We start from the raw sequence: 17,729 nt of genomic DNA, 5'->3' as shown, positions 1-17,729 counted from the left end.
ACAGAGGACGGTCCTGAAATTATCCCAAAATCTGTCTGCAGCGGATCATGATGCACATGTCATCTGAAAGACATTATCTTTCCACTGAGCCTGTTTACATCTCTGTCAGCTCGACACAAACATCCCCGGAGCTCTTGGTGTCGCCGACCCTTCGCTTCACTGCCTGTTATCACTTCTCATCGCCTCGTACATCTTCTGTTTTTCTTTGTTCTATGTTGAATTTGTCAAAAAATGAGTTTGTCTGTACATGTTAGCAATTACTGATAATGTTCAAAAAAAAAAGTCAATGCTCACAGTGGCTACAGATTATAAACTAATGCTAATCTGACATAAAGCTAATGTTGGAGGTTGACTGCTCATGAATGTGTGTTAAAAAACATACATTTTCTACTCAAATGAAATCACTCCAATAGAATTCTGACTGATCCTTTTATTATTATTATTATTATTAATAATAATAATAACAGTAATAATATGGAAGAGGATTAGGGCCACATGTGAAAAATGTATTTGAGTTCTGAGTTTAAAGTCAGAATTCTGAGAATAAAGTCAGAATTCTGACTTTAATCTCAGAACTCAAATACATTTTTCACATGTGGCCCTAATCCTCTTCCGTATAATAATAATAAAAACAATAATAATAATAATCTTTATTTATATAGCACTATTCAAAACAAAGTTACAAAGTGCGGCACAGACAAAATAAAATCAGAAAGTGCTTCACAATCAAGAGATGAAAGAACAGAATAGATCAGTTAAAAGTAAAAGAAAATATATAATAAAAAGAATAAAACACTAAAAGCAAAAAGGTAAGATAAACAGATCCAGATAACAACAAATGGAATAACATAACAGGCAAGGCAACAGGGTATTAGCCTTCTTATCTATTATTTTTATTATTTCTCTTGGTTATTTTGGGTCCTCCATCTGGACAGGGCCTGTTTTATTGAGACCTGAGGATATTCAAAAAACTTCCTATCATAGCTAACATCTGAAACTTGAACTATCTGAAACTTGAAAATTGGTTAAAATCAATTTTAACAGTTGAATAATTCCATTGTTTCTATTTTGAGTTTCTATTCAGACTTTAGGTAAAGAGGTCTAACTCTTCCATTGATTTAAAACAACCTTTGGCCCATGTATTTCAACTGAGTTCAGTCATCCAGACATTTTAAAATCCTATTCAGTGATTCCATTCAAAGCTACAAGTTTCTGCTGAGAAACTGAAATATCTCTTCTTTGACATGTATGGTGTTATGGCACAGTGTTATTTTCCTGCCTAAATATTGGGAAAGAATTGAGAAAAACTAAGAAACTATCTGGGTATTTGTATAAGTGTGTATAGTATAGTATAGTATATGTATAAGTATAGGCCTGTAGCCTATTTGAACTAGCTGTGGTGTGATTTGTCTTGCAAGATAAGATAAATGAAGGGCGTCTCATTCATCCCACATGGCCTATTCATAATTTATTCAACTGAGCTATTTAACCAACACTGACGAACCCTTTGGGCTGAGAAATTAGAAATGACACAGATTCCATAAGAATCCAGTACATGTTTTATGCAGCTTGATGGAGGGGAGGGGGGGGTTCAGGCTTCAAAATGAACAAACTGTGGTAGCAGAGTTGTTTTGAACACACACACACACACACACACACACACACACACACACACACACACAGAGGGAACAAAGCAACAGCCATTAAAGGGTAACTTCGGTATTTTTCAACCTTGACCCTATTTTCCCATCTTTTTGTGTCTGAGTGACTAAAGGGGATAACAATTTTTGAAATTGGTCCAGTATTGAGCGAGATCGCTTCAGTCGGCAGCCGCAAAACGGGCTGCAATGTAATCCGATGGGGCAAATCGCACCGTCAATGTACGTCCACTAAAAGTGCTTGTTTTTGCCACTGACAGGCTCAGATTGTTATTATAAGTGTCTGACAACATTATGGAAAGGACCCTACAGAGAAATGAAACGTTTTTCTTTACCTTTCGCTTGATCCGGTCTGTGTGTAACTTCCTGCAACAACTCAACTCTCGCGAGACTTGAGCGAGACTTGGTTACACACAGACCGGATCAAGCGAAAGAAAAACGTTTCATTTCTCTGTAGGGTCCTTTCCATAATGTTGTCAGACAAGCACTTTTAATGGACGTACATTGACGGTGCGATTTGCCCCGTCGGATTACATTGCAGCCCGTTTCGCGGCTGCTGGCTGAAGCGATCTTGCTCAGTACTGGACCAATTTCAATAATTGTTGTCCCCATTAGTTACTTAGACACAAAAAGATGGGAAAATAGGGTCCAGGTTGAAAAATACAGAAGTTACCCTTTAAGCACAAGGTCAGAGGTGGAGCCAAATCAATGAGAGCTATGTTTTACTATACTTGTGAGGACCTTCCACTGACTGCATTCATTCACTGGTGTAGTTTTCTAATTGCTGTGGATAACTGGCCAAACATAGATGACTTGATGTCACATTGAGATATTGGCTACAATGGAGTTTGATAGGAGAAAATGTTTCAGTGATCTAAAACATCAAAAGTGTAGAATAGAGCCGTACTATTCAGCAACCCTCCGCCTACTTCCATGGCGTGGATCTGCCCATTCTCACCTGACCTCACTCACTCCTAATCAATGGCCTATTCTATATATCCCGCCCATTTGCTTTGTTCTGGCTGGCAGCAACACGAACCACATGTGAGGGCCATCTGTCCCTGTGATTCAGATACACACCTATGGTTGTGCGTGATAAAGTGAGTTTACTACTTTCTTCATATGTTGTTGTACTTTACTGGTTATTTGTAGATTGGATGTGACTGAATGCTTGACCAGTATATATTGGTAAATGCTATAATCGTCACCTTGCCTGTTTGCCTTGAGACTACAGATATAATATTGTGTGTAAGTGTGCAGTGCACATGATTTATTAATTGTAGCTCTTAAGGAAATGCAAGAATCCTTATAACCTAATTTAGAATGTTGAATTTCTTATGTAATTGTTAAATGAATGTTTCTCTGTTATGTACTCTATAATTTCAGCAGTGGTAGGCCTACCCCTCACCCCCTTGGTTAGAGTACTAATATTCATTGTTTGTTGGGTACCTAATTGTTCAGTGTGATGTTATACATTGGTTAACTGTATTGTAATCCTTGTGTGTTTTTCTGTTTATCATTAATAGAAAACCATAACTGTCAAGCCTCATCATCTCCTATTGCTCTACATGTGTGCATAGTGGCAATAAATGGCTTAAACGGAAACATCAGTTGTCCCTCCTACATTCTTATCGATGTACCATGGTGATGCTCAATCTCCTGTGAACCAATCCTAGCAATAGATTCTACAAAAGGTAAACATCAGGTTTTGGTGTCAGTCCCTCAGAATCAAAGAGCAAGGGCTTCTTTCTAGGCTCAACAATCACACGGGGAGAAATGCATCGTAGAAGAGACAGAGAGACCAATTTCTCCACTGACAGTAGCCTCAACACGTGTCGTGTTTTGAGTAAGGGGCACAGCGGCGATCGTAGACACGCCACGATGTTCACAAAATAGTTGGCTATAGTCATTCTGGGAAATGTAGGAAATCAGTAACTGAAGTAGAAGCCAGACGAGGCAGGTTGAGGGAAAGTGGGTTCACCAAAACAGTAAATTATAACACTTGATCACAAAATAACTCCTGGAATGCACTGAACATCACAGATTGATGGTATAACAGTGTCTGAGGGTGGATTTTTCCTTTAACCCTAACCTAAACCTACAACTAATCCTAATTTTAACGCTAAACCCAAGACCTGATCCTAAACCAGCTCCTTGAAGACGTGAGAACCAGGCAAAACCTTGGAGGATTTTCCTCATCTTTCTATCCTCGTGAGGACATTTCATCCTCGTAGAGACAGAAGTACAAGAACACACACACACACTGAGAGACAGTCCATAAACTACACACAGAAAAAGGAGGGTTCCTTAAGGTAGTGGCTCTATATGGAAATGCAATGACTCATCTTTTCGTCACATTTTTGAATACAAATTTAAAAGAAATGGCAAATCAGATTAAATAACACAGTGTGCCTCTTTAAAAAACTATTTTAAAACTACTGCTTTGGGACATTTCAAACAATTTAAAATGATTCTTTATGGCACCAAACAGGGTTCTGCTATATACAAGCCTGAAGAAGCGTTTTCTGGTGCTATACTGAACCCTTTTTGTTAAGAGTGTAGGACACACACTTGCACACACAGAGCATAGGCTGTGACACCCACACTCGCACACACACACACACACACACACCATACATAGGATTTTAACACCTCCTACTTGACTCTCTGCAAGCAGGCAGAGCTGTTACCTAGTTACAGGCAAGACACTGTGCGACCGGTAATGTATGTTGTGTCCGCGGCTTCCAGTGCGCCAGTCCGACCGGCAGCAGGCGGGGAGAAACTCACACACACATAAGAGAGAGAAAACACAGAAACACACCGACCTGTTCACGACTATGAGCGCAAAACACATTTTGGCTGCTGCTGCGCTGAAAGGAGGATACATGAAGTGCGGCGGCTCGTCCCTGCAGCTCCCCTCAGTTTGATCTCCTCTCGCGTTATTTCATCGATAATTTCTAACCGGCGGACGAGACTCGCTGGAGAGATCGCGGTTTGAGAAAGTCTCAGCCTATAACGGGTAAGTTAAAAGAGTAAAAAATGTGGTTTATTGTCAGTGTTGCTGCTTATCGGGAGTCAGTTCATTGTTTCCATCTGATTCATTGCCTAATGCATGTTGCGTCTGCCGAAAATAATGTGTGAAAATGTGAAGCAAGTGGCTGTTTTGCTGCAAATGATAGGCTGATGTCAAGCTTTAGTGTGACGCTTTCAAAAGGTACAGGTGTAACTGTGTGCGCTGAGCGTTTTCAACAGAACAGATAATTCACGTTTCTGTAGAATAAACTTCACTATCAGACAGATTGAGGTTTGGGGAATTGGGTACTGGTGGAAGAGAGAGAGAGAGAGCCTTGCAGATTTTTTTTTTTATTTCTCTGCCATGGGGAGAGATGGATACAGGTGTAATAAAGGTGTGTGTGTGTGTGTGGCGCTAATACTTCATAACTTGACCTCTTTTCAGTGAAGCCTTCCTGTGATTTGATGAAGTCTTCTCTTTTTAAAAGTGATTGTCTGAATTGCCTGAACCAAGATATTTGAGATATTTGCAATTTGTTCTGTGTGTGTTCTATATTTACAAAAGTAAGTATAAAAAAATTCTTAAATATGCTTATGAGTAAGCAGATCAAGGGAGTGTAGGGGATCAAACCTGTGAGATTTTAGCCATAGGATGAATTCTTACAGTGAATTATTCCACTGCTTATGGGAGAAAAAACTATTATCTTTTTTCATGACAGTGAGTGTGGAAACCTGCTGACATGATCCGTTCTGTTCCGTTAAGACCAACAAAACTCTTTTATGGGAAAACACTTATGTCGTTAAAATGGAGCCATCGATTTCTTTTTGTTGCATTCATAGTCTTTATATTTGACATCTATAATAGCAAAAAAAATTAAGAAATCTGAAAGGAAAATAGAAAGTCAGAGATAGCTTATACTTCTTCTCTTTGTCTTGGGATAATAACGTGTGATCCTGGAAGTTATTTGTTGTTGATAGAGAAAAAAATTATCAATTCTCTTACTAATAGCACATTTATGCCATTGTCTATCTGCATAGGGAGAGAGGGAAGCACAAACACACACACACACACAATGCCCTCACAGGTGCAAAGTTAATCAGCGCAGCCTCTTTTAATGCAAAGTCGCTTTCCAAAGAGGCAAAAAGGGACAGAGAAGCAGGTAAAACCCAAAGATCTTGAGCCCTGTAACAGAGAAACAGCCTCCAACGATAGCAGCATCACTAAAACAGGTCAAGGTGTTCTTACCCTATCCGCCCCCCTCTTCATCACCCCCCCCCCCTCCTCCTCTTGAAACTGTAGCTGGCAAAAAGAATAAGCAGAGAGAGAGAGAGAGGAATAAATGGGATTTCTGTGGCTCCCAGGCCTTGAGATTGGCATCTAACTCACACAGAGTGACCTGGACGAGGTTAAGAAATAAAAGTCAGTATTGGATGGCAGGCTCTCTGAGAATTGACTCGGCTGTATTAAGTCCCTGCGGCTGCTGGGATTTGACTCACCGAGCGGCGGGGAGAAGGCTCGCCCGCTCTTCTCAACCCTCAGAAAGCCAGCAGCAGGCAGCACCCACGGGACGGAGGAGATCCTGCTGAGTGAGGAGAGGAGGTTAAAATTAACAGCATCAACACAGCATTAAATATTCATTTATGAACACACTGGGCCACGGGTCGCTGATTTATTCAAGGGCTGCTGCCTGGTTTTTGAATAATGGCTGTGTAACAGGTCGGGGGGAATCTGCGTTCCCAAGCAGCATGCCCACACACACACACACACACACACACACAAGCTGTACATACTGGGAGTCTGAAAGCACATATGCAACTTTCTTAGATGCTAGAACCAGCGCTTCCCACACAGATATAAAAATGAATGTCACACATACAAACGCACGTTTAGTGTCAACAACTGAAATTAGTTTTTCAGGCTGATACCGATACTGATAGGATTGTATCGAAGCTACCAAGAGCCAGTGTTTACTCTTTTTAATTATCATGCCAAAAAATGAGTGTTTGCCCCATAATTATTTTCTTATCAGGGTGGAAAAGCCTCTGAAACGGCATTTAGACCATCATAGGACACTAAAACTCTCCACTGAAACCCAGGATAATTAAATTATTTTAGTGTTAGCAGCTCTTTAAGACAGGATGACACCTATTCAATGGCAAGATAAACTCTGGGATTCATTGGGACTTTGTATGAGGAATTAATTTACAAAAAACATAACTGAACAATTAAATGAATAAATAATTTGTGCAAAGAAAATCTGATTTCATTGCAGTTTTCTGTAGCTGTGATCGGGGGGGAAGCTCCATCATATCAGAGGACGACACTGACTGGCTGATATCCAGTATTTACTAAAAGGCCAATATCGGCCTGATATATCGGTCTAACCCCTTGGTCTGACAGTGTTTATGTAAGCTAAGTGGAAAAACAATTAATAGCACATTCACGTTAATAATCTTTCCTGTAAACTGAGATGATGTTATGCAAAAACGTACTGCTTTTTTTTTTTTTTTTTTTCATTCTCAAGCCTGAATCTGTTTAGTTCAGCGCTCGGCACGCCGGTGAACGCTCACTCTCGGCTCTCAAGAGGGGAAAACACAAAAGAAAGCTGAGCAAATATGCTATTCAAACAGCTCCAACAATGTCCTGAGCCGTGACCCTGACCTTGGTTCTCACTGCTGAGGCCGGCCTGTACTTGGCGCTGAATGAAAGTTTGATTGGCTTTGTGAAGCAGGTGAATAATTTGAACAGTGGCTGCAATATGCCTTCAACTTTTGACCCCCTAGTGCCAGGGAGAGACTCCACTCTGCCCTTTCTGCTTCACAACAAATATGAAATCAGTGTAAACTCTGTGCTGTAGAGAGAGGCAGAGCTCCCGAAAGTTGTTTTACGTGCCCAAACTTAAAGATCCAGTGCAGTGATTTCAACTCAGTCAGGAAAAGTTTGATTTTTAACACAATGAGCATCATTCTGTTCAGTTTCTGATGGTCAGATGGTCCAAAGCTTGTAGGACTGAGTGAGAGCTGAACCTTCCACTGCAGACAATATTCCTATCTTTGGCAAACAAAAATCCAGAGTTGGAACTTCGGCACCCAGCAACAATGGAGGCACAGAAATTTTGGCCAGTTTGGCAAGTAGCTGGCAGTCTATTGTCTGACAGACTATGGGGCACCTCATTAACTATGCATACTGTCGACCAATCAGAGCATTCATTAAAGCCTGTGTGTAGGTGACATCATTTACCCCAGGAAGTAGACTGTAATTCTAAATCTGTTTGAATCTGTTGATAATCAGAGGGAGAGGTTTTCAAAGGGCGTCAAATTTCCACAATACTGACGGTTCTAATAATTTAGGTGACTTTACATGAACAGGTCCTTTGTTAAATATATATACCATGATACTGAGAAATACAATTCTCATTGCACTGGACCTTTAATTGCTAGCTGACCTTTTCATGTGACGAACAGGAGAAAATGGCGTGTCCAATTCATGCCTTTGTCACATAATCCAATTTGTGGTGGAGGAACATAATCTTCGCATAATTCACAAGACGTAATCTGCGCCTCAGATTTCGCGCTCATTTCACAGAGTATTACGAGACGGCGTTGGAATGCAGCTTCATCCGCGGCTCCGCAGCAGATGACTGGCACAGTGAAGCACAGCGAACCTTTCAAGTGAGCTTGGCGAGGCTGTTAGAGACTCTGACCTTTGTGATGGATGCTGAGCCCACCGGTGCAGCGGCGCTTGACAGCTAAGATCCTGGCATTTCTGCTCCCGCGATGAGCTGCGTTAAACCGCAGCCCCGTGTCAGATACAGTCCCTCACCTTGGCTACGGCTGTCTGTGTGTCAAGAAACCCTGAATCTCCCACTAAGCGTGTTTAATTTAAACCTTGGCAGTTCTTTGTTGTTTATAATACGCTTTGTGTTGCAGACAAGGTGAAATCCTGCCTCAGCGATCAGCATGATGATTCAAAATCTCCACGGTTTCGATAATATCTAAAACCATTTATATCAGCTTATAACATAAAACAGCATAACATAAACGATCCTTTTATTGTCCATCAGGAGTGATATTTAGTATTTCTTTCCTTGGCAACCCAATGATTTATTCTCAAGAGACAACATTGAACCAAAGTGTGTGCTAAAAGAGAGGCGTGTAGTACTGGAAGAAGTCATAAAATGGCCTGTGCAGAAGTAAGATGACTTGACAGCTTTGTAATTAGCTTAAAGTCACGTATTTTGCGTTAAAATTCAGAGCAGGATCCCTCTTAATGTGAACATCGGCCTCCCGTTGACACAAAATATGTTCCGCATTCCTCTTCTCAATTATAGATTTCGGAGGGAAAGTGATGTGAAACACTTTACACCCCATAACCTTTCTCATAAATGAAACTAGATGCTCCATTTAATGCAGCTCCTTTATGACTCCTGCAGTTCAATGTGCAAAGCAACTGGTATTGAAGTGAAGGAAACCCACAGCAGCATCCGACTCTCCTGTAACCAATATGGAGCGTACAGCAGGGTTCCCACCCAGGCGTGGAAAATATGGAAATTGAATTCGATAACATCCAGGTAGTAGAAAAGTAGTAGAAGTAAACTCACAGTACTGTTACATGCTGCACAAGACAGCACATTTTCTCCCTGCTTCTATCAGCCTATATCAAATTGAACACCAAACAAAATCCAGTAAAAAAAGATGGAGTTTTGAAATAGAAAATGTGTACAGACTCATGTACAAGCTCATATAACACTATCTACTGTGGCTACGTTAGGACATTGCTGAGTGAATGACACGTTCGTTTTCATTACTTTACTTGCTCATTTACATTTCATTTACATTCTGCCCATCCATTTTCATTCAAGTAAGTGAAAACAGGTTAAAAAACAATATTTATGAAGCTAGGAGAGATTGCTCTCTGCTTCTAGGGTAAGATTTGATCGGCTCCAACAGAAGATTGAGGCTGTAAATTCAAGATAAGAGTCCTCCCTCTGGTGTCTCTGCACCTCAGATTTTAAAGATTCAGCTCACAGAAACATGTTTTCTACAAATACGTGGCATAATAGATATAACCACCAAATGATGAGTAATATATGCAGGCATTGATATAAAATGAAATAAATCAGAAAATGTCTTCATAATTGTGTTAAAAAGTTCAAGTTTTGATAACAACTCAAGGTGATTTCAAACTTTTACAGACAATTCAATGACGATTGCTCCTAATACAAAAAACAATATTATCCATATATAGTACGTTACATACTGTACAGAAAAAAAAATATAATACATCCTTGAGTTTGAAGACAACATTGTAGAAGGCGAGAATACAGATGAGATACGAAATGTATTTCAAAATGGTTTTGTTTACAGTGTAAAGGCTTATGGCGATAACTGAATAATTATTCCAGGAAGATCAGACTTCACAGTGGAAAAACATGTCCTTCAGTCTTAGTAGTGCTTATTTGTTTGTCGGCCACTTCCAGAAAACCGTCACACCCTCGGGTTTCAGATAAGACTCTTTCACCTTCAGCAGCTGATAGCTGCGGGTTTGTTCTACCGAAGATGAAAGCATTTCAGGTCCAAACACTGCAGCCTCCATTTGCTCCTCATATGATGTTTGATTTCTAGATTTGATGAAAGATAAGATGGATGTTATGAAGGGTTTCATTCCAAAATGAGATATCTGAAAAAAAGTAATCTACTCTGACAACATGATGCTGTCTTGAAAATAAAACACAGTATGGGACATTATTGAAGCCGGTCGCTATATCTCAAGACCCTTGGGTGCAAAATAGTATCATTTTCTAAGAATAAGTAATTATCACACTGAGATTACAGACTGGGCTCTCAATGCGTCTAATATTGTCTGGATGAGCACAAGAGACGAGTCCTCAATACAGCCTGGCCTTTCGACCAATCAAAAAGCATCAGACTGGCATCAAAAGGTTCAAAGATAGAGTATAAGTAATTTTTAGCATGGGTGGCCTAGTTTTTTTGATGTTGTTGATACAAAGTATTCTGCCATTAGCGAGAATGGCCAAGAATTAGACCAGCCGCTGCCAATCACAACCTCTGCAATCAGAGCAGATGCTTGAGTAAGTAAGTGCGGCATGTTGCTGCCCTCCATTACGCTGCGGTAGAAAGGCATTGATCAGACTGACTCTAAGTATGCAGACTTGAAGTGGCCGTTAGGCATTATGGTCTCATCCTCTCCAATTTCTCCCTGTGTGATCAGCTTTAAACATTACATACACTACACAGATTGTTGTCTGCAGAAACGGTCCCTCTCCTCGTGTCATTTGAAGAAGAGAAGACGGATGAAGAGACATTTTGATTGCAGGATGTCTCTCTCCCATGTGACCCCGTCAGCAGTTCAGAACCCCAATTTGCAAATTGAATATATTTCCCCTCAGGGAGAGCGAGGCTTGAAAGACCTAACAGGTCTCAGGCTGCTCAGTACGGAGGGGAAGATTAATGAGGTAGAGCGAGATATGACGAATATTGTGGAGATACGAAACAGCCTTCAGGGGGTTCAGGATCAGAGGCGCAGACTCACAGCTTGATGAATCAGATTTCTGGGAAACATTGCAGTTTGGAGAAACACGGATTGGTATAAAGCTAATGTTACAGGTCGACCGATATGGGCTTTTCAAAGCCGATGCCGATATTTTTGAAGCTGTTGATAGCCCATATTTTTTGCCATTGTGCACTATTTTTTAATTTGACCATTTTCATTCCGAAAATTAAAAGGATTCAGTTTTTCTCCCAGATTTTTATTCTTGGCAGGGTGGAAAGTCCTCTGAACTCTACGAACCATGTAATCTCTAAAAATAACTGTACATTTACATTAATTCACCCCTTAATTCATGCAAAATCCCCTTTATCCCAAATTAATTAAGGGAGTTGTTAATGTAATGGAGGAGACCCCATCCAAACCACTTTAAACACCCCTTCATTTTTGACTCCTTACTATCTAATTTAATGTAAAATTCAGGGAGACGGGAACTTTCCATTAATAACTCATTAATAACCTGTAAACCTGCACAAAAGGCATGACAAATCCCTTAATTACTAGTGTCTCCACGAATCAACCCATGAATAAATCCCTTAAAATCCCATGATACTAACCTTACTTTTTTAGGGCTGTTATTTTTAATGGATAATTAATGTTTATGTAATGAGAAATTAAGGACATTTCAGGGATAAAATTAAGGGGTTTGGTTTTGTACAGCATTTAGACCATCATGGGACACTAAAACTACCCATACTAATGAAATTCTTTTAGACCTAGCAGGTCTTTAAAGGACTACACCGACTTTTTGGTAGTTTGGCCCAATGGTCTCCTTACCCAATATCTGATGAGAGGATTGACACCGAAATCATCTCTGCTTCTCCAGTAGCTAGCTCTGTCTGCTGCGCATGCTAACTCTTTAGCATACTGTATGTTAAGCAATCACTGGCGATTAGCATAATCCTATAACTGAGAAAATAGCAGCTCTAAGGCTGGATGGTTAGTTAATTTTACTATGACACACGTATAAACCTGCCAGGCTGTTTTAGGAGATTGGTAAAACAGACTTAACAGAATGCAAAAATAATGCATTTTCAATGGCAGAAGATCTCTCTCGCTGCGAGACTTTTACACACGTTTACACAGGAAGTTAGCAACGTTTTTGTGCTGTTGATTCATAATAGACTTCACCAATGATGAGATTTTGTTTTTAGAGGTTATGAATCTACAGACTATAGAATAGAAACCAATACCAACTTCTTCATTACTAAAATGTTTATCTTGATACTTTGGATAATGCTATAGTCGCCTACAATTACTTAACATACTGCGCACCAGACAGAGCTAACTAGGAGACACAGATGATTTTGATGATCAATCCTCTTGTGACATATTGGGTAAAGTGACCAACTGTAAAGAAAATTCAAAGGCCATGTAGCCGAAAACCTTTGGTGGGATAAATAAAGCACAAAACTAAAAGAAAAGAGAAGCATTTTCTTTATAAGTATTGCAAAAGCCTCATGTCTGTACCTCATTGGGTGTGCGTTGTTTTTACTGAAGCTGACCAATTGGCCAAACTCCCAAAAAATAGTCCTTAAGGCAGGGCGACCCACCCCACCTGTTCAATGAAAGGGGAAAATCTGAGATGCATTACTAATGAAGAATTAATTTACAAAAAACAATTAACAATAGAACAATTAGATTAATAAATTAAATGTGCATTGAAAATAAAATGTTGTTGCAGGTGTTTTACAGTCTGTTTTTATGTAGTTGTGGGCAGGAAGGAAGCTCCATCATATCTGCAATGCACGACACTGACTAGCTGATATCTGATATTTAATAAAAGGCCAATATCGGCCCAATATATCAACATATATATCAACATATATCAGTCTAACCAGTTACAGCCACATACTCACAGTCCTAGTACCAAGCTCAGGCTGAACCTGAACTGTAGTTGATATGGTATATTATTCTACCCCTTGTTCATCAGCAAGGACTAGAAGAGTATGTAAAATATTTTTTCCTCATTGTCTTTAATGGAGAAGCGCTTTCCTGGAAGAAGAAGAAGAAGAAGAAGAAGAAGAAGAAGAAGAAAAATCTGCGCTTGTTGTTCTGTCGTGTGTGCCGTTTATTTGGTTCCGTTTGATTTATGGCACTGATCTCTTGGTTTCCTTTCTCCTGGGTTTCTGTGGCGCTTGGAATTGGTAAATTTAATGTCTGAAATGTCCATAATCACAAGAAATTGAAGATATTGAAAAATGAGTAATGGGGCTGTGTGCCGAAACCAAGACATGAAGAAATTACTCAGATCTCAGATGTCTCATAAAAAGACATAAATCTCGCCTCGCCATTTTTTCTGTTTTGTTGTTAATGCTTTTTCAGACGTAGGTGTTTCGTTTTTTTTCCCGATGCGGATTTCTTTCAAATTGAACTCCCAGAGAGAGCGAATGCTATTCATAGACTCTACAGCTGCTTCCATTGAGGTGACAATAACCTTTCAGTCGAGTTGTTTGATGAACCCTATCAATAAGCTCAGGCAGGCACATCTGGGCTTTTTCTCACTGTTGATTTTCTGATAGCAACATTTCAGACGCGATGAACGAAATCTCATTTCAGGGGAGGAAATAGACAAATATATTTTTTATCATGATATAGGAGATTGAATACTGAATGGGGCAACTATTAAATTGAATTTTCTGATGATTGAAAAGTTTATATATACTTCTAATGGGCTATATTCTGCTTGTAATGCCTTATAATACACTTCAAATAAAGTGTTACTATATTTTTTATGGATATTTCTCAACATCCATTTCTACTTATCGCCATGGGAACATTTTCTGCACTGTAAAAATAAAATCATGGAGGGAAGGATGTTTCAGACCTTCAGCTAGAATCTCCCAAACAATTAAATGATTAATTCCATCAGATCTTTTTTTTTATTTTTTATTTTTTATTTAACCAGGACATAGAGCATAGATACATAAAAGAGAAAAACAAAAACATAAAACATAGATGTAAAAGTATATGGGGATAACAAAAAAACATGTAATGACGGTAGTCTACATGGGACAACAAAGGCCAACATACAATCTAGATATGCAATAATCCAATTCCAATTCCATCCAGATCTTATCAGGTTCTTCTCCTGTAACAGTCCAGAAAGAGCCTGACGTGGCTCACATCGACACGGATCCGCCGTCTATCAGCTGCATACTTCTGTTGATTAAAGCCTCAAAATGAAAGCCTCGCTTGTTTTTGCAACTAGCGATGCATAAAAAGCTATAACGCTCACATCAACTTGTTAAAAAATAACCAGAATAAAGGCTCATTCTTTTCTTTCTTTCTTTTTTTTTTCAATTCCAAATGAAAGCTACTGTGTGTGAATGGGAGGTGGAGAGTGCCAGCTGTTACTTTGTTCCAGTAGCCAGTCCCAGGGACGTCAGCACCAGTGGATGTTTACCAAGCGTGAGACTCCACAGCCACATATGGAGTCTCACCTCCAAAGCCTTTGAGCTTCCTTAAGCCTGCTCTCATCTCATACGCACACCCAGCCCATATCGAGGCACACTTTGTGCTCCAGGTTCACAACGCGTTACACCCAGAGTGCTCGGTTGCTAATGAAATGTCAATTATTAGCCTCAGCAGCCCCCATGTGTGGGAACACACTCTGTTTAATTTGTCTGAGGTATCAATAGGGCCAAATAAAGCTGCATGGCCAAATCAATCTGCCCCCAAACATCCATCTTCATCCTGCTTTAATTGTTTCCTGTCTGACTCATGATCCCATATTCCCTTCAAACCCATCTGGTTATCTTTTTTTTTTTCAACATTTCATGCTTATCCTTCTATTTCCTTGTCCTTTGTCTGTGCTGCTCTTGCCCTCAGCATTGTGTTTAGTTTTGTTTTGTTTTACCTTACTCTCTTTTTCGCTCTAAATGTGCTCACGCTCACACCAGGGTAAAAAATTAACAGGGGCTCGGGGCAAAAATGGCCTTTAAGATTCATGAAGTGCCTGTGAAATCAGAAATGGGCGAGCGAACTTCACCCTGTTCATAGTTTTTTCATTGAGTTGCCATAGTTTCAGTCTCCTATGGGCCACTGTAGGTGATTTGTTGGAGCCTATGAATGTGTTCTGGGCAAGAAAAATTTAGCAGGTTTTGATCAGAAAACAACCGTACATGCAGTCTGAAGCAGTATATCTGATTATCACTCTGCTTATGTGATGGTATATTATGATTTACTACAAAACAAATTTTAATGTTTCAAATTGTTTTCAAATTATTTCATAGCACAATAAAATTGGCCCCGAAAAGGACAAAATGCCCCTAAAAATAAGATCAAGGGAGCAAAAAATGCCCTCTGGAAAAATAAAAAATTTCTTACCCTTGCTCATACATACTACTTCATTGGAGCACTGTTGTCAGGCCCTGATGAAGTTTTCAAAGCTGATATGCACAAGTGTGTTATGCTTTTTTTCAATAAAGAAAACAATTTTTTTTAATCAAGATTCTTTCGAAGTCAAGCAGCACTAAAGCACTCTTACATCTTTTTACTTTGTCAGGAAATTGGATGAACAGTTGTCAGCCTTTTACCATTTTTCTCTAGTACACCACAAGTGAATCTCGACATTTTCTCATGTCCTTGAAAAATAATGATGTTTCTTACTTTTTCTCTTTGTCTCGCTTTTCATTTCTCCTTGCCTCTCATGCAGTGGAGTTACATGGAAACATATCAATTAACAATTCAGTTCGATAACTAATTTATTTTTTCCCCCACAGGACAGATGGGCGGGAGCTGAGACGACAGAAAGACAAAAGAGATAGACAGAAAGAGCACATCCATGGGCGACTTCTCGGTTCCCGTCTTGGAGATGACGGATGAGATGTGGGAGAACAGCAGCTTTGCCAGCCCCTCCTCTGGCCTTCCGCTCTGTCTGCTCATGTTCAACAACACCGTCTTCAATGAGACGCTGTTCAACTCCACCAACTGCCCCAACGTCACGAGCCCAGAGGACTCAGGTCCCAGCGTAGCGGGGGTGCTCATCCCACTCATCTACATAATTGTCTGTATCATCGGCCTGGGCGGCAACACTTTGGTCATTCACATTGTGCTGCACTACTCTAAGACAGAGTCTGTGACTAACATCTACATCCTGAACCTGGCCATAGCTGATGAGCTGTTCATGCTCGGCCTGCCCTTCCTGGCCGTCCAGAACACGCTCCAGTTTTGGCCCTTTGGCTCCTTCATGTGCCGTCTGGTCATGACTGTCGACTCTATCAACCAGTTCACCAGCATCTTCTGCCTGACGGTGATGAGCATTGACCGCTACCTGGCTGTGGTCCATCCCATTCGCTCCTCCAAGTGGCGGCGCCCTCAGGTGGCCAAAGTGGTGAACGGCACAGTGTGGGCGCTGTCGTTCCTAGTTGTCCTGCCCGTGGTCATCTTCGCCAACATCCAGAAGGCGGGCGGCACCTGCAACATTGCCTGGCCACAGCCGGCGGACATCTGGCGGGCGGCCTTCATCATCTACACCTCCACAGTGGGATTCTTCTGCCCGCTCCTCATCATCTGCCTCTGCTACCTGCTCATTGTCTTCAAGATTCGTAGCTCGGGAAAAAAGGTCCACGCCACCTCGACCAAGCGCAGGAAGTCGGAGCGGAAAGTGACGCGCATGGTGGTGATCGTGGTGGCCGTGTTTGTCTTCTGCTGGCTGCCCTTCTACGCCCTCAACATCATCAACCTGCTGGTATCCCTGCCCTCAGAGTACCAGGGCATTTACTACTTTGTTATAGTGCTTGGCTATGCTAACAGCTGTGCCAACCCCATCGTCTATGGCTTCTTGTCAGACAACTTCAAGAGGGGTTTCCGTAAAGCCCTCTGCCGCTCCTCCAGGAAGGTGGAGAACCATGAGCCCATGGAGCGCCAGCAGCAGCAGGCGGAGCGGAGGAGGGTACTAATGCCCAGGGAGAGCCTGCGAAGGACAATCCGGAATGAAGAGGAGGACGACGACGAAGATGTCTCAGAAATGACCGAGATCTACAGAATTTCCCAGAATGGCAATGGCAGCTTGCAGCCGCAGAGTTCCCAGACCCTCTTCTTAGAGAAAGGAGCAGCTCCAGGGGCAACAGAGTTGTCCTCCCCAGAAAAGAAAGCCAAAGTCGTGGACGCCAATGGGAAAGACCCAGGCAATGGGCCCACACTGGCTGTACCATCGCTTGTCAATGGAGCCAAAAATGGGAGTATCAAAACCCTGCCAGAGGAACCTATGGAGCAGAGCAACTCGTTGGAGATAAGTTACTTATAATGTAAAATACTGATTGTAAGTTTATGTTACTTGAAGTGAACTCAGTATTATAACACAGGATGGACTGCCTCCAATCAACTCCTTAGAGCTATTCATGTGTAATGAATCAAAGAACCCATAAAAAAAAAAAAGTCACCCAGACCGGAAATTTTGATCAATGGACTAAAAGCAACATCAAGTCATTAATGAACATAATGCTGCAGTTATTGTACAAATTTAAAACGGAGTTTGAAGGAGTTGC

At 40.8% G+C, this 17,729-nt stretch overlaps 1 protein-coding gene across 1 annotated transcript; it reads left to right on the top strand.

Moving 5' to 3' along the window:
• The first annotated feature begins 16,024 nt into the window (after positions 1-16,024).
• sstr3a (somatostatin receptor 3a) lies at positions 16,025-17,488 on the top strand. Its single transcript, XM_071896126.2, has one exon. The coding sequence runs from the start codon at positions 16,025-16,027 to the stop codon at positions 17,486-17,488; it is 1,464 nt and encodes a 487-aa protein (XP_071752227.1).
• Positions 17,489-17,729: the final 241 nt, after the last annotated feature.

Source organism: Centroberyx gerrardi, chromosome 7 (genome assembly GCF_048128805.1).
Source record: "Centroberyx gerrardi isolate f3 chromosome 7, fCenGer3.hap1.cur.20231027, whole genome shotgun sequence".
In the NCBI taxonomy this organism is placed as follows: domain Eukaryota; kingdom Metazoa; phylum Chordata; class Actinopteri; order Beryciformes; family Berycidae; genus Centroberyx; species Centroberyx gerrardi.
This window is presented reverse-complemented; position numbering and strand designations above follow the sequence as displayed.